Here is a 24903-nt window from a genome sequence, read left to right as displayed (position 1 = left end):
GATAGGCGCGCGACAAATCTAGAAGTCCGACTCACCGCGTCCTCGCGAGCGAATATGTTCGCTCCATGCTGGATCCCAACGCCTGGTCGTTCGCGTGTATAGTCACGCGAATCGTGGCGCGTTCCAAGGCGGCCACGCGAGGCGGTCTCGCAGATGCATCGGTCGCCGCGCGCTCGCGGGAGACGTCCTCCGCCGCGCGCCGACCCGCCGGGAAAAAAAGGGTAAGCGCCTGTCCCTCGGCGCCCGAGTAACCCCGCCGCGACGGTGGCGCCATCTCTCACACCGCGCTTGTACCCCTCCGAGCGCCGCGGGCGCCAGGCCACGCGAGCCGTGCGGGAAAAACAGCATATCAGGGGATGCGCTATGCGGGAAAACATCAGGGGAGGCGCGAGGGTCGCGCATCCCCACATCCCCCCAACCTTAAATCACTTCTTATTCCGGCGAAACATGTGACACGGTCTAACATCAACACGTGCTTCGCGAACAAGGTGGTACATGCAACAGTGGCCGCGCCGGGGAAATGTCCACACGCTGTCCATAACATGCGAGCCGACTGTCCTTGGGTACACCGCTGGCGTCCGCCGGTCACAGCAGCAGCTTTGCGACTCGACGGCACGATCCCAGGCCAGGACTCCGGAGACGACGACGCAGTAGTCGGTACGAGCAAGCGTCGCTCGCGCCGACGCGCCCTGCTGGCAAGAGCCGCCGTAGCTGTCGGTGACCGCTGGCTCCTTTGTCCGCCGCCGAGGGTTGTGAGCTGGATGCAGGAGGCCGCCGAAGTCGCTGCGCCGAACTGGCCACAGCATCTCCATCGCCCGGGGTGACTCGATCGTAGTCCGGGGCAGCAGCGCAGACGATGTGCAGGTGACAGCAAGCCAGGGGCGACTCCAATCACGCTGCGTACACTCAACACACTCGGCAAACACTACAGTAGTGCAAGGGAGAGGAATTCTGCATGCGCATCGCCCACGTGGTACGATGTTCAACTCGGCTAGCAAAAGATCGGGCAGCTACTCAGATGCTAAGTTCACGTGAACGAAGCTCGCTTTCTTGAGTCGAACGAGTAATTTCAATTCGTGCGAGGCTAACTAGAATGAGGGAAGCAACTTGCAACACCTCAACGCCACGGTCCACCAGGTTGTGTCCCTCCACGTGCGACAGGCAGCTTCGTAAAGCCTTAGGCCTAAAGCGTCGCTACCCTGACAACAACCGGCATCCAAAAACAACACTCAAAATGAGCGCAAAACAGGCAGCCGCGAGGAGACGTTAGCTCTGTGAGGTGGTCCTACTCCGCTCGGTGCACACAGCATCCGAGTTGACGGCGCCCACCGTCCCAGACGGTGTCGGAGCGCCCGGTGCCAGGCCACAATACCAGTCAGCCCGTCGTGGCACCCGTGGCCCGCGGCCACCCGGCTCCCAGAGCCGCGACTTCATCCGAGTCAAAGAGATAGAAGAAGCTATTTACATAAGAAATTCGGACCACCCACGAGGCTTCCGTACTCACTCGCTTCAGGCTTGCCACTGCTCCGCGGGCACTCAGCCTCGCTCTCCCAGGATGCAGACCACGTGGCTCTCGTACCGACGAATGTCATTAAAAAAAAAAACACTTGCGAAAAGGCTTAGCATGCTGATAAGTTCAAACACACTACAGCCACCGTCGCCTCGCTCAAGAAAGCACGCCGCCAACGCTAGCGATCAAAATCCACGCTAGGCCTACGCTTCGGTTCAAACAAAGGTCTTGAACGAAGCAACACTTAAAATTATCGTCCGATGCCCCAAGAGCCCCACGTTGGGCAGCCAGATGTGGGAGATACGGGGTTCTCCTCCGTACTCTTGGGACAAAGGAACGACAACACAGTAGTGCAAACAGTCACAAGGGCATTTATTGCACCTTTCATGGATCAATGCCTGCTAGCCGAGTTCATATCCCCAAAACATGCCGATAGGCGCGCGACAAATCTAGAAGTCCGACTCACCGCGTCCTCGCGAGCGAATATGTTCGCTCCATGCTGGATCCCAACGCCTGGTCGTTCGCGTGTATAGTCACGCGAATCGTGGCGCGTTCCAAGGCGGCCACGCGAGGCGGTCTCGCAGATGCATCGGTCGCCGCGCGCTCGCGGGAGACGTCCTCCGCCGCGCGCCGACCCGCCGGGAAAAAAAGGGTAAGCGCCTGTCCCTCGGCGCCCGAGTAACCCCGCCGCGACGGTGGCGCCATCTCTCACACCGCGCTTGTACCACTCCGAGCGCCGCGGGCGCCAGGCCACGCGAGCCGTGCGGGAAAAACAGCATATCAGGGGATGCGCTATGCGGGAAAACATCAGGGGAGGCGCGAGGGTCGCGCATCCCCACACAGTGCAGAGCCGAAGCGAAGGGGACCCAGCAGCCAGTCCCGAAAAGAAGACGAACGGTGGGAAATGGAGAGAAGGTCGCTTCCCATATGCAACTCACGTGAGACATGCTAGACACTCATGACCATGCATCGCCACCAAACTTAGCCCACAGCACCCTATGACAGGCCCCAAATCGCCCACTCCCCTGAGTACCCCGCGCCACTGTCCTGCATCATCATATTTTACTCTTAACATTGCATTTACTAAAATTCGAAGTGTAGTACCTAAACGTGATCAACATCAGAGCTTTGTCGAAGATATCAGCGCTGACACAATAATATTGACCGAAACTTGGCTACACCAGAACATAAGTGATAATGAAGTGCTTCCCTCTAACCTAAATTTTACACTTTATCGTCGTGATCGTAATAACAGGAGAGGCGACGGCATTCTCATGGCCATCAAGAGCAACTTATCATCTTGGATCATATGCACCAACGAAAACATCAAACGAACATGGGTATGCCTATCCAATCCCCCTCTGAAATTCATACTCCGCATTTGCTACAGGCCACCAGACAGCCTGCCCAGTTATTGTAGCATGTTCCGCAGTTCTTTAACAACAATTCATAATAAGTATCCTGATGCATTCATCTCTATATTTAGAGACTTCAACTTCCCGCAAATTAACTGGCCCCTACCCTCAATCCTAGACAGGTCTTCCATCAAAGCAGAACAATTCCTAGATATAACATTAGATTTCAACCTTCATCAATCCATAACTTGCTCTAGCAGAAGCAACAACAAACTCAACCTGCTACTAACAACCTGCCCTCATGACATCAAATCAATAACCACACTTACTGATCATAATTTAATTCATATCTGCAACACTTCTTTTCTCGAAAAGAGATCACGTACGACGCAACTGATAACAGAATACAAGAGGGGAAACTTCAATGCCATCAATAATGAACTTGCGATTTTCTTTGATAATTTCTAAGATTCGTATTTAACCGGATCCGTTAATGCCAACTGGGAACTTTTAAAATTAAATTATGGGGTTTTACGAGCCAAAACCACTTTCTGATTATGAGGCAAGCCGTAGTGGAGGACTCCAGAAATTTCGACCACCTGGGGTTCTTTAACGTGCACCTAAATCGCCAACTGGGAACTTTTACTTAATCTAAAAAACAGACGCATTCCAACAATCGTTATCAAGTCTGATTCTAATAATTAGTGGTTCTCAAAACACCTAAAACACCTCCGTAACTGTAAAAAGTATCTTTACAGATCAGCACACTCAAACAGCTCTGCAGCATGGGAACGCTACGACACAAGCACTAAACAATATATTCGGGAACTAACAGCAGCAAAGGAAAAATGTTTTCCAGAAGATCTGTTATCTATTCTCCAGACAAACCCAAACAAGCTCTGGCACATTCTATCACCAAACTCCAGACACAGCCATGTAGCACTTATTAACTCAGATGGAGCAGCAATCGACGCAAACCAATGCGCCACTGCCCTAAACGACCACTTTTCCTCTATATTTTCTCATGCCAGTAACACTGCTGACGAGACATCGCTGGACCTACCCCCTACCGAAATGTCCACTATTATAATCTGCACGGATGGAATATCAAACTTTATAAAAGCTCTTAAACTTTCATCTTCAGTCAGCTGCGATCAGATTAACAGTAAATGACCAAAAAATACCCTACTGCTATCCAGTCAAATTTTACACCTAATATTTACTCAGTCACTTAACACCAGGAACGTCCCGGATGACTGTACAAAAAACCCAGGTTGTACCAATTTTTAAATCTGGTAACCCTGCATCATCATCATCATCAACAGCCTGGTTATGCCCACTGCAGGGCAAAGGCCTCTCCCACACTTCTCCAACTACCCCGGTCATGTACTAATTGTGGCCATGTTGTCCCTGCAAACTTCTTAATCTCATCCGCCCACCTAACTTTCTGCCGCCCCCTGCTATGCTTCCCTTCCCTTGGAATCCAGTCCGTAACCCTTAATGAGTCTTATCCCTTAACGTTACACCTGTCATTATTCTTTCCATAGCTCGCTGCGTCATCCTCAATTTAAGTAGAACCCTTTTTGTAAGCCTCCAGGTTTCTGCCCCGTACACGAGTACTGACATGAATACGCACGTACGTGCGTACTAACTGGCATTACCAGTTAACTATCGACCTATCTCTGTGAATAGCATCTCATCTAAACTTTTTGAGCACATTATATTCTATAACATAATGACCCATCTAGAGTCCATCAACTTTTTTTACCCACACCAGCATGACTTCCAAAAATTCTTCTCGTGCGAATTACAATTAGCAGACTTCACAAACAACTTACTACAGCATATGAACACCAATCTTCAGATTGGTGCTATTTTCTTAGACTTCTCCAAGGCATTTGATCGCGTTCCCCATAACCGACTGCTAGCCAAACTTTCTAACCTTGAATTCCTTCATACTTTGCTGGCTTAAAAATTTCTTTACCAATCGTAAACAATTCACAACTGTCGATGACCACCATTCTACCCTCACTGATGTAACGGTGAGTGTCCCACAGGGTGCGTGCCTCTCACCATTGCTTTTTCTTGTTTATATTGTTACGAATGATGTTTATTTACAAGATGAAACGAGGTCCGAGAGGGAAGCTACAGGCCAGGCGCAGCCAGCGCAGAGTACCCCGAGATCACGCGCGCACACCCAACTTCTTTCTCTGCCTCAGTCGCGCAGTGCTGCGACTTTTTCCCCGGGGGCAGACAAAGCTCACTGAGCAAATTAAAGGGACCTGTGATGGTACTGCTTGAGTCTGGCCACGTGAACAACTTGCGTCGCACGTGAACGCCGATTACTTGCCGTCACTTTGGCGACGACATAGTTCGCATCACTCAAGCGGCTGAGTATAACGAATGGTCCGGTGTAAGTGATGAGAAACTTGCGGTACAATCCCTTTTTGCGAACAGGTGTCCACAACCAAACATAATCACCGGGAGTAAAGCTGACAGGGATATGCTGCACATCATAGCGAATCTTGCTGTTGCCTTGCGAGGACAACGTCCTAAGATGCGCCAGTCGACATGCTTCCTCAGCACAACACAGAGATTGGGTGATGGAAGGATCTTCTTGGCACGATAAAGGTAGAATAGTGTCCAGAAAGCTCTGGGGAGCGCGTGCGTACAGCAAAAAGAACGGCGCATATCCAGTAACTTCATGCTTGGCACTATTGTACGCGTACGTTACGAAAGGTAAGACGGCGTCCCAATTCTTGTGGTCAGCAGCGACATACATTGATAACATGTTGGTGAGGGTTCGATTCGTTCGCTCCGTGAGGGCATTGGTTTGCGGGTGGTAAGGAGTGGAATGACGATATGCAGAACCACAAAGCCGTAAAAGTTCTTCAACGACGTCGGTGGTGAATTGGACGCTCGTTGGCCTTGAGCAAAATCAAACACTGTGGCGTAGCGAACGAGCACACCTTCCAGCAGACACTGCTCACTAGAAGACAGCGACTTGTTAATCATGCGCTTAAAGTCAGCAGAATTATCATGGTTGCAATCGGGGTTGGATCTTTTTTCGGCGGTTGAGATTTCGACCGTTCCCACGCTGACAATGGCTTGTTTATCAAAACTTGCCAGTTTAAGTCCTAGTGGCAATGTTATAGATTGCGTTGAAACATTCACTGTCCACAAACTAGTACAACCATCAGTGGTGACAATGAGGGAGCGAGGAACTATCACATTTTTCTGGAGCACATTGTTATAATCGGGCTTGGCAAACCACAACAAGAACCTGTACGAAGGCGAGAACTATTGACGGGTACAAACGTTGCAGTCTGAGGGGGCAAACACACCTTGTGACACCAAGAGAACGTCGGCGGCATCACTGGTGCTATCTGTCATTGAAGTTCGCGCGTCACGGTGAAGAGAAATCGCGCCACTTCCACAATCCAAAGTTGCCCCCCACTCACGCAAGAAATCAATTCCTAAAATAATGTCATGCGTTGTAGGTGCAAGCACAGTAAATTCACTTCAAAATGTCTGGTCCCCTATCGTAACTGAAACAGAACAGACCCCAAGTGGGCGTGACATTTCCCCGCCTACTCCACGAAAGGTAGCGTTCCGATCCCAAGAAAACATAACTTTTTGTCCAAAACGATTTTTGAAGGACAGGCTCATAACAGAAACTGCCGCTCCGGTGTCAACTAAAGCAAAAGCACTCACATTGTGAACTAAAACACACACTTTGTTTTTAAACAATTTTACACATGGGGGTCTTGATGAAGATGAACATATTGCAGCCTCACCCCCGTCGGTTGCACCAGCTAGTTTCCCAGCGGCAGCGGTGACAACGAGCAACAACGAGGTGATGGAGAGCGTCGTTGTTGTGTTGGTGGTGGTGTGATGCTGCAATCGGAAACCGGGGAGTCACTGCGGTTCGCGCGTCCCTGCTGCAGCCGCTGGAAGAAACTAGGATATGGCCAGGGCTCGTCAGCGGGCACACTCGAGTGTGTAGGAATTAAACCATGGAGCACGCTGCTGGCGGCGGTGGCAATACCTAGCAATGTGCCCAGGCACACCGCAGCTGTAGCAAATGCGGGAATCGCGGCTTGTCGCGGGTGACACTGGTGACATGGGTAGAAACGTGCTCTCAGGCTGGTTGTAGGAGGGAAGAGCCCACGGAACAAATCGTTGTGGTGCATCTTGTCGGCGTCCCGGACTTGTCGGTAGTGGTGGCAAGTTGCTGCTCTCCGTACGATCAGCATAGGTCCTGCGAGGTTCTCGGTAACTCTGAGGTGCCCAGGTGGCCGGTGGCACACGAGAGCGATGATCAAAGGCACACTGATGGCACACGTGAGCGTCGTCAACAACTTTAAAGCATTCAAGCTCTTCTTTAACCACTTTCCGAATCACCGAGGAGATGTCGTCGTGGTTTGGATGGACACACTTGCAATAGTAGTAACATTGTCCAAACGTCCATACTTTGGCCCAATCCTTCTCATTTTCAGCGCTTCAAACGCCCGGCAGTGTTTCTTCAGGTCAGACGGAGTACTCAGATCTTCCTTCATTATAAGAAAATTATAAACACCTTCAGCGATTCCTTTAAGCAGATGTCCTACTTTGTCTTCGTCTATCATGGTAGCACTGACGATTCCGCATAATTTCAGAACAGCCTCTATGTATGTTGTACACGTTTCGCAAGGTAATTGAGCTCGTCAGAAAAGCGTCTGCTCAGCCTTCTTTTTCTTTGAGATCGGGTCCCCGAAGCACTTGGTGAATTCTTCTACAAAATTATTCCAGCTTGTCAGAACGTTCTCGTGGTTTTCGAACCAGAGGAGCGCAGTTCCAGCGAGAAAAAAAACCACGTTATCAAGTTGCTTCGTAGTGCTCCAGTGGTTGTGGCGACTCACTCTGTTGTAGTGTTTAAGCCAGTCGTCGATGTCTTCGTTCGCCTTCCCCGAAAAGGTGGGTGGCTCTCGCAGCGGTGTCCAGTAGCCAGCCTGACCTGCGTGATTGCTGTCTGGTCCGTCGCAGGTGGGGTCATCATTGCCTTCTCCGGAATCGGCCATGTCCGCTGCTTGCGGTCGTAAACCGGCCAAGCGTCTACTCCGACAGACAGTTGGTAGAGCTGGGTCGTCCAGGATCGTCCAAGATTTACCCCGCACGTCCACCAAAGATGTTACGAATTATGTTTATTTACAAGGTGAAACGAGGTCCGAGAGGGAAGCTACAGGCCAGGCCCAGCCAGCGCAGAGTACCCCGAGATCCTGCGCGCACACCCTACTTCTTTCTCTGCTTCAGTCACGCAGCGCTGCGACAATATTAACAACCAACCAATTAGTATTCTTAATAAATTAATACCCCTGTCACACGGGCACCAGCGAACTCTGTTGAGATGAAACTCCCTAACGGAGATTGACTGCAATGAAGTTGTGGCTGTGCTACACGGCACAGTGCGAGCTTTCAATAGGAGCCGCACAGCATAGAAACGGCGCTGCTGCGCTTACTTCAGCGTACAACTGTTCACATATACGGTCGCCATTAAAGTAATCTATGTGCATTTTTTTTTTACGCAGTATGCAATAATACAGAATTACAGCGAGAAACTTTGAGTATGTTGCCGCAAGACTTTTGTTTTCCAAGTATAGCGAAGTTGCAAGCGATGCTGGTCACAATGAGCTGTTGCTTTCGTGCGTGGGCAGCGCGGGTCATCTTGTTGGGCCGGTGCGCTTCAAGTTGCGATTCCTCTGTGTAATCGTGCGTGTCTGTGTGTTCGCAGTGAGCTCAACTGCTTCTAGATGAGTGACGAAACTCAAGCACTCCCCTGATGCCGGTGCGAGCGAGGAGGACGATAATGCGCCAGGATCGCTCATGGTGCGTGTCACCCAGAGAAGTTACCTATACGGCTTGAACGACACGTGCGGCTCGCGTGCGTATAAAAACAAAAGAAATGGCGGAGCGACGTTTCCCGATGTGGCGTGACGAAGTATTGGTGTAGAGGGTACAGGCGCTGATGCCCTTAAAAACAAATTAAGACTTCCATTATGCGGCATATATCCCAAGGCAAAAAAAAAAATAACACTAAAATTTGTAAATGAACCAGTTACAATTTTACTAGCGTGGTTTTCTGTGGAACTGTACCTACCTGGGAACGAGAGTACTCCATCCAACCGTAATGGTCACTGCCGAAGTCCCTTCACCCAAAATCTCCATTTAACTTCCTTGGCGCAAGGGAGACCATGTGACACGGAACACAACTCCATTGACGTAAAGACGAAGGAGTTCAATCGAAAAAAAAATTAAATTATGGGATTTTACGTGCCAAAACCACTTTCTCATTGTGAGGCACGCCGTAGTGGAAGACTCCGGAAATTTTGACCACCTGGGGTTCTTTAACGTGCACCTAAATGTAAGTACACGGGTGTTTTCGCATCTTGGCCCCATCAAAATGTGGCCGCCGGGTCTGGGATTCAATCCCGCGACCTCGTGCTCAGCAGCCCAACACCATAACCACTGAGCAACCACGGCGGGTGAGTTCAATGGAGTTCGCGGGTGCCCGTGTGACAGGGGTATAAGACTGTTCGCAGACGACTGCATCATTGGAGACATGGAGACATTGCCCTTCAACAGGATCTCAACCTAATTATAGCTTGGTGTGATAAATCATTGATGCCGCTCCCCATTGACAAATGTAAACTAGTATCATTCACACGTAAAAACACCGTAACACAGTTCTTCTACAACATTAACTCATTCCCTATTGCTTTATCAGCATCCTACAAATACCTCAGAGTTCACCACTCGCCATCCCTATCATGGGCGTTGCACATACAAACCATCTGCTCAGATGCTACGCAGGCTGTTAGATACGGGACCGTTTCCTGAGCCTGCTTCGAGTTCCCCAGACCACATCGAATCGCACCACAGCTAATTAAGGAGCGCAGAAGCACGGATACCACATCCCTGAGGCACGCCACGTGCAAACAAGTTGGCGGACCCCGCTTCGTGTGCCACCGGTGGAGCTATTCACTGCTTGACTCTTCCCGAAAGTGAAGCGAGAGCCTGGCACTGTTGTGGGTAAAGTGGGTCCCGAAGCAAGACGGCTGTAATGTGCCGTGAAAACCTGGCGGCGTCGCCCCCATCGATCTATGGTGACGGCACATTGCAAGTCAGCAAGGCAAGACCGCAGGGAGAAGAAAGCCCTCGGATAAACACACGAGCAGCGACTCTTCACCGGGTGTGACTCCATCGCATGGGCGCCTACCATTGGCCGAAAATGACGACACCTGAGCGGGCTCGCCGATTGGTCGAAAATGGCATCACCTGAGCGGGCTCTCCCATTGGCCGAACGTGACGTGTCTTCGAGACACCGAAGGGCTTAAAAGATGCAGACCGGGAGCAGCAGAAGAGATTCCTAGAGCATTCCTTGATTCATCTCTTTCGAGCTTCTTGCCACGGGCCGCAGCGTCCAAGTTTTTGCCGGCCCGTAATGACTCTACGACTGTTAATTGACTCTCACTGTAAATAATGTAAATAAAACCTCCCAAGTTTTTCATCCCGACGTCCTCCTCAACTCCTACAGGGCGCCCAAAAGGCAGGTCATGTCGAAAAATTTGGTGCACGTTAAATTCGCACAAGCAAATCTCATGCGCATTCAATTGGATGATGCAGTCTGTTGGCAGCTGGCAACCGTTCAACGGAGCAAAGGTATTGAAGGTTGGCAACTATCTTTGGCAGCAGACATCGCCTCCTCTGCAGACGATACTGGCACATTTTTGCAGATGTGGTTTCAAGTTTCTGCGCCACGGTGAAAATGCGACTCTAGGCTGCCACATCCTGTTCTGCAGCTGCATGTGTTGCATTGGCACAGTCATCCTTGTACGAAATACTGCACGGTCATCTTATCTGCGCCACCTTTAAAAAGATGTATAGCAATCTCATCATGTCGCAACTTGGGACATACTCTCGGACGATTACATTCAGTGCGCACTGCCTTGGCTGGCTCGGCAAAACCTCTCAAATCATCCAACGTGCTGCATTCTACATTACGCGAAAGTGATAGTATCACCGGAAGTGATTCATCCAAGATATCCGTGTTCAGCACAATGGCACAGTTTCTGTAGTGCTAGTGACAGCTTGCAAGAATACGGAACACATGCACATCTGTCGCGGAATATAGCTGCGTAGGTAGCCGAGACACCCCTCTGTACCACTGAGCACGTGTGCGAGGCTCCGAGTACAGCTTGCTGATGTGCTTGCACTTGCTTGTGTTTTTTTTTTTCGTTCTACCAATTGTAAGTGTGAGTGGATACATAAAATGCATTTCCCTTTTTTTTTATACGTATAAGCCACCAAAGATGAAGTGAGGCATCAAACATGCATATTAGAAATTTAATACTTGCTGCTTGTAAGCTTTCCAAACAAAATATAACCTTAAATGATGTGCTCAGAGATGAATTAAGCTCTCTCTGTGTGCAAAAAGTTGTGCATAAGTGGTTAACTTGATGCAGCAAGGAACTGAAGGTTAAGCAGCGAGTGTACAATTCATTACGACTTCATTACGAGTTCATTAAGCAATATGTACGTATAGCGGTGACCTTATGCTGATATATACTCGTGAGATATTTCCAATTAGAATATTTATTTGAAAGTAAATAATTTATATTGCTGATAAGAAAACCTATTTTGAGTGAAATCAAACAACTGCATTCTTTCTTGCCAGCCTGGGTGGCCAATCTGTTGCCACCTTACTACTTAGACCCACCTAATTTAGCATTTCAACGATGTACAAAACATTACCAAAGTGCACAAAATTAGGCAGTACCATGACGGGCATGCTCCCTCTCTCACCCGTGGTAGCAGCAAACAAGGGTGATCAACTTGAGACTGTTTGATACTGTCAGCATCATACATGCGTGTTCTATTTTGATTGCTCTACATATAAAAAATAAGCTCACACAGAATGCACATGATACATAAACTATTATAAGCTCTACTCAGGTTATTTGAGTTAGTTGGGCATGGGCTGCATGTTGTTTATGTATTTATGCAGTAGCAACCTAGCTAGCTGATGCACAGCCATGTTTTAGGAAAATGAAAAATGCATAGCATAACATAAACAGCTGGCCAGTACCAGTATTTTATTTGAAAGCAAGCAGAGATTATCAAGTGACTTAGCTTTACAGCAAGTTCAGTAACCTCTCGTGGTGTGAAAAGGTTGATGTAGTTGGTGGTTTTGCGTTTGTCTTTTTTAATTAGCAGCCGATTTAACATGCACATGACATTGAAATGAAGGTTTATACTGAAGTAAATCGACAAGCGCTTGGCAAAGAACGAACGCTTTATTAAAGGTTAGTGTAGCTTTTATAGCTTTTATTTTGTGACATCACCGCAGCCACTGCCGATTAACAAGAGGCATGGCCGGTGAATCGAACAATATAAACATGTGTCAGCGGCGCATGCTGATTCACAACAATTCTTCCCCCTTAAGGAGCGAAGCGGTCGGGGGGTCGGGGCTTCCGTTTTGACCTACGCAGTCTCACTTCAGCGCGGTCAGTCACTTGTGTCTCGCTGGTAGCACCCTCGGCTTCAACCCGCCCGTCTGACAGCGTTCGAATGTCTGTGCCTACTAGAGCCTGACTGTCACTGCTGTCGTGCCCTTGAGACCGCGAGTCCACCGCCGCGTTATGGCTGCCTTTAGCTGTTGGTACTTGTATGGGGGTCTCGGGGTTCCACCGCTTCTCCTCCCACACTGGTCCTCCTGGTCTTTAGCTGGTCAAGGTGGCGGCGATGTTGCTCCCCATTTGCACTCTTTACCATTGCAATTCGTGAGCCTTCGGTGGACTCTACCGAGCATGGTTTCCATTTGTCACCCACTCTGTAGTTCTTGAACCAGATGTCCTTGCACAGTGGTTGCCCACTGTTGCACGCACCTGCAGAAGGGAAAGGTCGTGACACGACGTTGTGCAATAAAGAACGTGGCTGATATCCGAGAAGCATAAAAGCTGGGGTTTTCCTATTTTGCAAGGGAGTGCGCTGGTAATGCGAAACGATGTGGTCCAGCCAAGCTTGCAAACTGCCGCGTGTGTTTTTGTTTAACCCTTGCTTCACAGTCAGTACTGCTCCTTCCACCAGATCATTAGACTGTGGTTTGTAGGGAGCTGTCCGCAAATGAGCGATGCCACTGCGCTTCATAAATGCCCTGAACTCTTCGCTAGTAAATTGCGGCCCGTTGTCCGTCACAAGGGTCCTCGGCAAACCGAACCGGCTCAACATAGTCTGCAGTGCTTCAATTGTGTTTGCCAAACTGGCGGTCTTCATGGCGGTAACCTCAATCCATTTCGTATGGGAATCAACCACAATCAATAACATGTTACTGTCCACAGGACCCGCAAAATCGACATGGACCCTAGACCATGGCTCCTCTGTGTCCGGCCAAGGCACGGGTTCTCGGGCAGCAGGCATGCTGCACCGTTCTATGCATGCTGGACAAGCATTGACCAGCTTCCCAATGTCCCGATCGAGCCCTGGGTACCAGAAAACAGAATGTGCCAGGTTCTTCATAGCCATTATCCCTTGATGTGCATCATGCAGCATATGCAGCATTGACTGCCGCGCACTCGTTAGAATAACCGCTCGATGGCCCCAGTACACAATTCCATGGCTGTAAGTCAGTTCGTCTTTCCTGTGCATGTACGCGCGTAACGGCTCCTGAGCAGGTTGCGTGGCCAGCCATTCTGAATGTAATTGCGGACTTGCGCGAGGTCGCTGTCAACAGGCATCTTAGCCAAGCCACTCGCCGACAGAGGACAGGTGTTGAGGTGATCGGTCAGAAGAACATACTCACAAGCATCCTGTTCTGCAGCCTTAGTGTTGTTATGCTCCTACTGCACCGGTAAACGGCTGAGGGTGTCTACAGGAATCAACGTCTTTCCTGGCTGGTATTGAATTTTGTAGCTGTAGGCGCTTAGCAAGAGTGGCCAACGTCGAATCCGGGCAGCGGCCATGGCAGGAACCGGCTTGTCGGCACTGAAAAGGCTCAGAAGAGGTTTGTGGTCTATGACAAGCGTAAAATGATTCCCGAGCAGATATTCCCGGAACTTTGTAACCCCCAAGACAACAGCCAATGCTTCTCTCTCTCAATTTGTGCATAATTACGCTTAGCAGCTGAAAGCGTTCGCGACCGGAACCAAATTGGTCAATCTTGCCCATTTACACTGTGATATAGCACTGCATTGATGCCACACAACAACGCATCGGTGTCCAAGATGAGCGGCTTACCTGGATCATAGAGCGCCAAAAACTTAGCTTCCTCTAGCAGCCGCTTTGTTGCTCGGAACGCGTTATCTTGTCTCGCTCCCCACTGCCAGCGTGTGTTCTTTCTTAGCAGCTCATGCAGTGGCTCTAGAACAGCAGCCAAGTTTCCCAGAAATGAGTGGTAGTAGGTCACGAAGCCCAAAAACGGTCGTAGTTCCTTAACACCGATTGGCTTCGGCATTTTCGTTATTGCAGCAATGTTGTCCGTCTTAGGTAACAATCCGTTCATATTTATACGATGTCCCAGAAATTCAACTTCTGCTTGTCGGAACTTGCATTTCTGAGGATTCAGCTTGATACCGTGTTGCCGGAAACGTCTGAAAACTTCACGCAGCATCTCACAGTTGCCGCGTTTCTCCGCGACTACCACGTAGCCCAAATATACTTGAATGCCCGGAATGCCTTGCAGGATGCCGTCCATACATCTCTGAAAAATCGCAGGAGCAGAGGCTACACCACAAGGAAGCCAATCAAAGCAAAACAGGCCTTTCGGAGTGTTTACGACCAAAATCTTCATTTCTTCGTCAAGCGGCAACTGACTGTGCGCATGAAAAAACAAAAGAATATGAAGAAAAAAATAAACTAAACGGTGCCAAAAGAGGCACATGAATAGTGGCTACTTCTTCCCAGAATAAAGCAGTTAGTAGGCCATCTTCATACGGTAGACTCACAGGCAGCAACAAGGTCCTCCAGTCCATCCATAGAATCGTCGTAATCAGACTCCTCAGATGAGAACTGATCTCTTTCCATTACCATGCAAAACTCTACAGAGCTGTCATCTAATGAGGAGCCGCCAAAATACCTTTTTTTCAGCACACTTTCATTGCCTCATTTTAAAGAGGCAGCCATGCTTTATGCAGGGGTGTCAGAGGGGGAAATATAATGAAGGGAGAGACACAAATGGCACAACATGGACAAGCGTGACCCTCTAGTGTCAGGAATCAACTAGATGCACTAGGACAAATATAGTCATCCCAGGTTCACTGTGTGACAATTTTTTGTTTATGACACTAGTCATCATTGGTTACATTGGTACAAAATTTCATGATGACAATACTTGTCAACAGGAGGTAAAGGGTTAAAAAGCTTTTATTATTTAGCGATGTCGCCACTGAGGTGTAGCGGCTCGGGAGGCTTCACTAGTTCCATATTGGCTCCTTGGGTTGCGATTCACTGGCAATGGTTGTTGCACCCGACTTTTGACACTGTTTCGCACCGTTCAAGCAAACAATGCGACTGAGCCAAGTGTGAGCTGGTGAGTGGCCGCCGTGGTTTATTTATTGCTGCGTTTATTCAGTACAGGTAGGAGAGGGGTCAAGCTTGAGAGGGTTCGGAGGGAATGTGCCTTGAAGCTGCTGTCAGCAGGCATGCACGGTGATAGCAATCATTTCAACATGTGGCAAACACGATGCACTTGGCTCTCTCAAGCACAACACAGCACAATACAGCACATGCATTTTTTTTTTATGCACACTCGAGTAGAAGCCTAGAAAAAGCAGAGTCAAAATTCTGCTCGTTTGATACTGATATACAATCCACAATTTACCCTGCCATTTCCTTATAAAAACCACCAACACCCTAATAGTTTTTAGTTAACCAACAAACGTGGACACTGTCTCGTGTAATGGACATCCTTATGTACTAACTTGAATGAATCTCTAACAGAGAACAAGAAAATAATTGTAGCATTGTTGCACTACCACTCATTTGTAACAGACCATGCTTATATCTCTAGAAACGTGAAACAGTGTATGCACACGCACCTCTTGTCATGGCCATCTTCTTCTTCTGTCTCCATAGCGTCCTGCGAGCACAGCTCACTCACAGCTAGCCGTGCCAGGCGTCGCCTGCGCAGCTGAGAACAATAACGCCACATTCACTGGGGCCCAATCTTCAGCATCAACGAGTAAGCTGTATAAAAAGATTCTCAAAGCATTGCAATTTGTCACAAGACAATTTATTTAAAATTGAGCACTTGTTTAAAAGTTCATATCGTAATATTTTAATCAGTAATTGATTTGTTCAACTTGTCGCAACCGTTGTGTCCCATGACATTCGCATACATGGCAAAGGTCACGTCGGGTGCAAGCGCTAGCAGGTTTGGGGAGAGGGGGCAAGCCTTCTTTTCACAGCCGGCGCGTGGGAATAGCAAGTGCTACCAGCCTCACTGGGCGTGCCACATGAAATCCCTCCAACTTGCCCGAGTCTCTTTAGTCACCAGCAAGTGGTTAAGTAGTCTCGATTCGAATGGGCATACACTCTTAGGGAACACAGCCACATGTGTCACTACCTGCACTGAATCACTGCTTGATGTGTTTATCACAATCATGAGCACAGAAAACGTGATAACAGCCGCCTTCTGCTCCAGTCAGGCACGTACCCATGCTTTTTTTTTCGAGGAGGGGGGGGGGGGGGGCAACCCAAGGTAACTTTTCTATGCAAATGGGGGCGGGGGTACCTTTACTAATACAGATGTTAACACCCGCCATTCGCCATAAAGATGCGTAAACCCAAAAAAGAGAAATGAAATAAGGTGTATGTCACAGGTACGCCTGTGAGATACACTTCTCCTTTCGTAGGCAAACAAGGAACCACATCAAATGGGCTCACGCAGGAAAGAAGCGCAAGAAGAACACTGCCAAGAACAATTAAAAATACGAAAGTGTAAAATAAAGATTTCTATAGTAGCATACAACCTTAAAAAAAAACAGCAGTTGACAACCAAGGCACACGGCCCATGCAGGGTTGTGTTACTCCACCAGCCAATCACAGAAGCAAACAACATCGTCGTCATGCAGTGTTTTCAAAATGTCGTTGTACTTGATACCTTCGGAGCGTCTGCTGTTCTTGAAGAGTCTTTTCATCAACGGAAAGAATGAGGTGTGCAACAGACATGGACAAAATGTATGAAGTCTGAGCATTTCACTCGTCAAAAGTCTAATTGCCATGGTTGCTTAGTGGCTATGATGTTGGGCTGCCACGCACGAGGTCGCGGGCTCGAATCCCGATCCCGGCGATCACATTTTCAATTGGGGCGAAATGCAAAAACACCCATGTACTTAGATTTAGGCGCACGTTAAAGAACCCCAGGTGGTCCGAATTTCCAGGCATGCCTCATGGTTTCGGCCCGTAAAATTTGAAACTTCACTGCCAACTCAAGTGCAACTTGACAATATACTGCATAGTTGCAGCAGCATTTCTTTTTTTTCCTTAATCTGCTTTTTCGGACACCTGTTTATTCGGACATTTCCGTAGTCTCCGTGAGGTCCGAAGAAATGGTCGACGATTGTAGAGCAGCGTGTTTTGAATTAGCTCTGGAAGAATTAGAGGAATATACTTTTGCGGAACAATCACAGTTCTTTTGGATCCCTCGTTTACTGCTCTACCAAGTGCCACAACTGGCTTGTATTGTTATTTAGGAAGTTGCGTAATGATGCGTGGCCGCCAGTCCCGTATAACCGTGTAGAGCGCAGGACGCTGCGGTTCTAGACATACTGCGCCCACCGCGGATGGTTAGAAAAACATCTATACATAAGCACAGCAGAGAAGTGGCTACATCAGGCGGCTCGACTGGAAACTGTAGAAGCATCATTCAAAACACACGGAATTGTTCTCTACTTCCAGCGGCGTTTGCTTCTTTTTTAAATAAAGAGATGTTGATCCAGAAATATTTTCATAAGCAATGGTTATATTTGTTAATATTCACTTTTTCTTCCTGTTAGGCTGTTGCTCGGCTCTCTCCCTTAATAGATCGCTTAATTTCTCAACTCCTTGCGACTCTTGTTTCCAGTTACCAATTTTGCATGAAAAGTGCTGTACTGTTAGGGAAAAATCAGACGAGGTAACGGGTGACAGTCATATTGCTTATGCTCCTATCTAAACAGATGCAAAAGGAGAATTAGTTTTTCTCGGCAACCACAGCACGAAATTTGACCAGGCTTGTTGCATTGAAAAGAGAAACGCAAAAGTGATTGTTGGTTTCCAACTTTGATTTAGATCGTCAAATTTTTAGTAAAAAATTGGCAAAAAATCTAAAATTTTCAGAAAGCGAAACTATCAAGTTTACAGCTCTCCAACTCAGCAAGGAAAAATAATATCACAATACTGTGAATTGCATGCGATGTTACATCTAAAGGGGACAACATCTATATGTTACACATGAATCTAAAAAAAATCAGTAATATGAAAATACAGCTTTTGCTCAACCCTAGTTCACAACGCAACAAATTGACATATCGAATTTCTCTGCTTTGAATGATCTAATGGATGCCGTTTACAGAACTGCGGTATCCGTTTTTCATGCAGAGCAATTAATTTATAAACTTCGTGCGTCTTTTTTTTTAACTTTCGAATTTTTGAAAATCTTTTTCACAGAATTCAGGCCATAAATCAAAATTCCGCTTCCAACAGTCACTAGAATTTAACTTTCTCACTGAAACGCAACAAATTTCATTGAAATCAGTCCAGGGGTTATCTCAAAAAAGCGTTTTTGTGTTTTACATGTATTTGAATAGGCTGCGTCGGAGTTGGGCCCAAGGTAAAGCTTCCTGTTGATGGTTATTGCAGGGTTTGATGATGAACACTGTTTCGCGTTATTTTATTTTGCACCTTATCCAACCCATATCGCCGGTATATGGTTCCGAGGATCTGCCACCGTCGCGGCAAGCCATCACTCGAGGAAATAATGAAGCAAAATGACAAGTTAAATGCAATTGCCGTTCTTTCCAGCCGCAACTCGTTTCTCGTGCATACACACCAGCTGACTACGAACCGAATCCCTTTCCTGGTCCCTGGATCAGTCTAAACAAAGAAGGTTGAACTAACGAAGCAACAGCAATGCACGTGACCGTTGTATAGGTGGTGAAAACAGAACGCATCTCGAGTTAATCACGCGGGCACCGAATCTATGAGAAAATTGGCCTTCACACCCCAGGAAATGCAGATACCTACCGCCAACCGAAAAGATGGAAAAAGGCAGCAAAACGTTTACCGCCAAATAGCTGTGAAGTCTCAACATTGATTTGGCGGCGCTTTAGGAATGGGTGCGAGGAGTGGTGGCGTGGGCGGGGAAGTGGGGGGGGGGGGGGGTATGCCGCTTAATTTCGGGTGGTGGGGCCCCCCCTGGGTACCTGCCTGGCTCCAGTATCAGTGACCACCTCGCTATTTATTGGCTTGCAGGAACTACAGCTAAACCTAAGCCCCAGGAAAATTAATTAAAAATAAAAACTTGCGGACCTTGCGCACCGCAAGGGCTCCAGAGGAGGAGGTGTTCTAATTGCCACTAACCAGCAATTGCTTTGTTTTGTTATTAACATCCAATCAGAACTTGAAATACTATGGGTAATCTGCCGTTCCGCACCTCGAACCGTCATACTAGGTGTCTGCTACAGACCGCCCTACTGCTATCCAAAATTTTCTTATTACCTAAATGACAGCCTAAATCAACTTACAACTACACATCCCAACGCACGCATTCTTCTTTTTGGCGATTTTAACTTCCCATCTATTGAATGGCAGAACTTCACACCAACAAGCAATGAAGAAATAACTAACTTCCTTGACGTCTGTCTAAATTTTAATCTCACCCAATTAGTAACAGAACCTACACGCTTCGTACGTGATTCGTCAAACATCTTGGACCTTATACTAACTAAGCACCCTGAAAGTTTAGCAAGTCTTAATTACCTCACCGAAGTTAGCGACCACAAAATCATACATGCTACTTTCACCTTCATCGCGGAATCGCGCCAAACGTTCCACAAAACGATTCGCCTTTACGACAAAGGCAATTACAATGAAATAAACAACCAATTGCTCGCTCTTTTTCCAGAATTCGAAAGAGGTTTTCACAACCGATCAATTGAAGACAACTGGCTTACTTTTAAAACCAAACTTGCCGAACTAGCATCCAAATTCATTCCCACCATTACATTTGGTGCCAATCATAAACCATGGTTCACAAAGTCCTTGAAAACACTTGATAACAAGAGAAAACTACTTTTTCGTGCCGCAAAACTAAACCTAAGCGAATGCGCATGGCATAAATACGACAAAGCCGAGTCAACATATTTGCGGTCCATTTCTAATGCCAAACATGCATTCATTTTTTCATACTGACCTGCCGAAGATCCTAACCAACCCCAGAAAGTTCTGACAATTTCTAAACCCTGATCATGCGCCTATCATCTCACTTACCAACACACTTGGCGAGGAAGTGAGCGACATTGAGTGTGCAAATATATTTACCACTGCATTTTGATCCATCTTCAAAAACGAAACTGATATGCCAACATTTGTCCCAACTGCCCAACCAAGGTCGCTCATGCCACCAGTCACATTCACTGCACACGGCATCACTGGTATCATTGAAAATATTAAGATGTCATCTTCTGCAGGTACTGACGAAATCACCAGCAAACTCTTAAAAAACATTCGGCACGCTTCTTCAGTGTACTTATCATTATTGTTCACACAATCACTCTCCACAGGTAGCATACCCAGCGAAGGTGGGGAAGGTCGTTCTGGTCTTCAAATCAGGTAACAAAGAATCGCCCCTTAATTATCGCCCCATCTCTTTAACAAGTGTGCCATGCAAATTCATGGAACATGTAATCTATTCTTGCATATGAACTTCCTTGACTCTATTAATTTCTTTAATCCTTCTCAACACGGCTTCCGTAAGAACCTATCTTGTGAAACACAATTAGCTATTTTTGTCCATGACCGGCACATGGCCCTTGATTCTAACCTTCAAGCTGACTCAATCTTCCTAGATTTCACGAAAGCTTTCGACAAGGTTCCTCACAAGCGCTTGCTACTAAAACTTTCTTGGTTAAACTTGCATCATAACGTACTACAGTGGATAAAAGAATTTCTGGCAAACCATACTCAATTTGTTCACGTTAATAATCAAGCCTCTGGGTCTCTTGCAGTAACATCAGGCGTCCCGCAAGAGTCAGTCCTTGGTCCCCTTCTATTTTTAATATATATTAACGACCTACCAGCACATGTCTCCTGTAACGTTCGTATCTTTGCCGATGACTGTGTTATATATCATACAATCAGTAACCCCTCTGATCAACTAACTCTCCAAAGTGATTTAACTTATGTCCAGGATTGGTGTAACCAATGGTTCATGGAACTAAACCCCGATAAATGCAAACTCATGTCATTTCATCAAAAACGTAATCCTCTCCTATTCCCTTATACAATCTCGCATGTCCCGATAGCATTAACACAGTCTTACAAATACCTAGGCGTAACGTTGTCTAACGATCTAACCTGGAACGCGCATGTCACTAGAGTGATATCATCTGGTAACAGAAGCCTTGGTTTCCTAAGACGTCCTCCACGTCTAGCGCCACCAAACCTAAAATTGCTTGCATACAAGTCACTCGTACACTCCAAGCTGGAATATGCCTCTGCCATTTGGAGCCCTAACCAAAAATATCTAACAAACTGTCTAGAATCAGTACAGAACCGTGCCACAAGATTCATTCATTCATGCTATTCATATAATGGCCGTACATCATTGTGAAAAGCAGAATCTGGCTTAACAACCCTGGCTTGTCGGCGTCGTATCACTACTATGTACTTATTTCATAGGTTCTTTTACAGCTCACTTCATCATCCACCCTACATCAGTCCTCCTGCACACATTTCACTTCGCACTGGTCACCCCTTCAAGTCGCCCGTCCGCGTGCGCACACTACCACTTTTGCCTCATCGTTCTTCCCACGTTCAGCCTCGGACTGGAACGGCCTTCCACACGACATCACCGCAATCACCTGTCCAACCATGTTTCTGAACTGTATAATTAACATATTTACCAGTGAGCAAACTTGTACCTAAACATCTTTTCCTTGTGTATTTAATTTCTTTTATTAGCTACCCACCCCTTATGTAATACCCCCAATCCTGGGGGCCTTTAAGGTAATAAAGTGAAGTGAAGTGAAATGAAGTGACTCAGCCATTCCACGAGTACTTGGACAAGGCAGTTTACGTACACCTAGTTCAATGAGACAGGGGCCAAGAAAATCACCCTTAGCAGTGATATTGTGCAGCAAAAAGCACTGCATTATGCTTGCATGCTAGGAATAGATTACTTTAAACCAGCGTAGGTTTGCCGAACCTACTCAAGTCACGCCACAGCATCAACTGCAAAATTTTTTTCGGTGAAGCCGCTTTGATGGATAGTGATGGCACCACTGCGTGGATGTCAGCCAGCTTCGCAGGCATTCTAAAAGACTACGCACCATAGGATATTTATAATGCCGATGAGACTGGGCTCCTACAAGATGCTGCCCACCAGAACCCAGTATTTTAAGGGACTGCGCTGCCACAGAGGCAAGCACAGTAAGAAGAGAATAACCGCGCTCCTGTGCGCTAATATGGATGGTTAAGACATGCGGCCGCTTATGGTCATCGTAAAAAGTGCCAAATCACGCTGCTTCAAAGAAAATCGGAGCCTTGTCGTGAAGTACGTGGCTAACACTCGGGCATGGATGACCCAGGCTGTTTTTGGAAAGTGATTCGAAGCCTTCAACCAGGACATGGGCAGTAAAGGCTGAAACGTTTGTCTACTTTTAGACAATTGTTCCACCCACACAACACAGGGCGTCGAGCTGAAAAACACGTAGTTAAAATTTTTCCCACCAAACTGCGCCCCTGCAAACCCCTCAACCAAGGGGTCATCTAGAGCGTCAAGCGGGCCCACCGTGAGCACCTTATTCAAGGGCTGCTTCTTAACATGCAGATGGACCACGAAACAGAAGTGGACTTCTTTATGGCACTCCAAATTACTGCTGTTTCATGGTGCACTACGAGAAGCGCCGTAATCTGCAACTGCTTCTGCTATACTAGGTTCACTGCGCAGGTTGCCAAAACTTCGAACTCTGAGAACAAAGGTAGCGATGGAGATGGGTCGCCGCCTGGTGAAGTCACAGCCGCATCGGCAGCCCTGCAGGAACGCCGATGTACATCCCAACGAGTACATCCAAGCCGACTCATGCATGGTGGTGCCCGAAGAATTGACAAACCAATACTGAAGAGGGTCCGGGAAGACTGTGTTCTGTCGGACAAAGATGAAACAGCCGTGCAACGTGAGCCCGGACCACCGACTACATCACAGGTCATGGACGCATTTAATACAATCAGGCATTGCATTGGGTCCCAGGACGACGATGAGGCAATGGCTCTGCTGGTGGCATGCGAGAGTAGAGTTGTGCCATCGCTTGGCAAGAAGCGCAAACAAGCTAAGCTGACCGACTTTTGGAATTAAAGCCTGCTTTTTGTGTCAATGAGTCCCGTGTCACCTATGTATTAGATAATATTGCTACACGCATGTGGTATTTGACTGTTTGAACGAGGCATGTGGGTGCCATCAATCAAGAAAAGAGGAGGAAGAACAAACTGGGCTCGCGCTGGTAATCTAACCGGTCAGCGGTGCAACCGCTGTTGTAAATATAACCTTAAATAGTTGCTCGTCTTACTGACTCGTCCTTCGCGTAACATTGTGGTGGAAGTGGAATGTTTCCCGTCCTTGCCACGGAGCTTCGAAGCGGCCGCATTGTCTTCTCAGCCATGGCTTCCGATGGAACCACCCATCGCCACCTACACCTGCGGCGCCAACCACAACGTACGTTACGGTTCCTAATCTCCGTGATCCTGGGACATTCTCTGCCCAAAATGGCGTTGACGACTGGCTCAGCATGTACGAGCGTGTTAGCCAAAGCCACCACTGGGACCCTACCATCATGCTTGCCAATGTGATCTTTTATTTGGACAGGACACCATGTGTCTGGTTTCGCACCCATGAGATCGAACTTTCCAGCTGGAACATTTTCAAAGAGCGGCTTCACAACCTATTTGGCGATCCGTCAGGTCGCCAACAGGCCGTGCGAAAAGAGCTTGCCACCCGTGTCCAGTCGTCGACCGAATCTTATGTCTCCTACATACAGGAAGTGCTCCCGCTTTGCCGGAAAGTCGACGAGCACATGAACGAGGTTGACAAGGTGGTCCATATCCTAAAAGGCATCGCAGACGGCGCCTTCAATTTGCTCGTCTATAAGGACGTTTCTACCGTTGACGCCATTGTCAAAGAATGCCGCCGCTTCGAGGCAGCCAAAAGCCGCCGCGTCGTCCCACAGTTCTCCGGTTCCCAAACATCCCTGCCACGTCCTCTTGCTCCACTGTTAGCGCCACATGACCATTTCAAAGAATGTCACACGTATTGTTCGCCGCGACATTGAGGCAGCGAGTCGTCCGGCCCCCCTTTATCCATGACCCCTTGACAGTACCTTTGACAAAGCGGCCCCCACTATTTCTGTTATTCAAGCAGTTGTGCGGCAAGAAATTGCAAACCTTGGCATCCCTAACACCTGCTCTGTCTCCCGACCTGATTCGGCACCCATTCCCATGACCACAAAGTGTAATGACCAGTATTTCGCTCCCAGACCACGCAATCCTGCTAGATGGCGAACCCCAGACAAACTGATCTGCTTCCGCTGCCACCGTGTTGGTCATGTATCCCGCCACTGCCGCACCACCTGGATGCCGTCATACTGGAGCTCATTCCCTGCTCCTCGCCCATACGCCGACGCTCGCAGTTACTGTATTCACCTTGCCATCTGTACCCCACTTCTGATGCCCCTGACAGCCGCTCCTCCGTGCGATCGCCGTCGCCTCAATGCTGTTGGTCCCCGTCACCCCAGCCTCCCTGCTTTTCCTCGC

At 47.9% G+C, this 24903-nt stretch overlaps 1 protein-coding gene across 4 annotated transcripts in view; it reads right to left on the bottom strand.

Annotated features, from left to right (window-relative positions):
• Ube4B (Ubiquitination factor E4B) overlaps positions 1–24903 on the bottom strand; it is a 438127-nt gene that overhangs the window by 383231 nt on the left and 29993 nt on the right. For all 4 annotated transcript variants that reach the window (XM_055072695.2, XM_055072686.2, XM_055072679.2 and 1 more), the window contains exon 2: positions 15936–16027. In XM_055072695.2, the coding sequence (XP_054928670.2) occupies positions 15936–15951 (16 nt within the window). In that variant the 5' untranslated portion in view covers positions 15952–16027. The remainder of the gene's footprint in view (positions 1–15935; positions 16028–24903) is intronic.

Source organism: Dermacentor andersoni, chromosome 3, assembly GCF_023375885.2.
Source record: "Dermacentor andersoni chromosome 3, qqDerAnde1_hic_scaffold, whole genome shotgun sequence".
In the NCBI taxonomy this organism is placed as follows: Eukaryota; Metazoa; Arthropoda; class Arachnida; order Ixodida; family Ixodidae; genus Dermacentor; species Dermacentor andersoni.
Note: the sequence above shows the minus strand (reverse complement) of the source record. Positions and strands in the feature narration are given on the sequence as shown.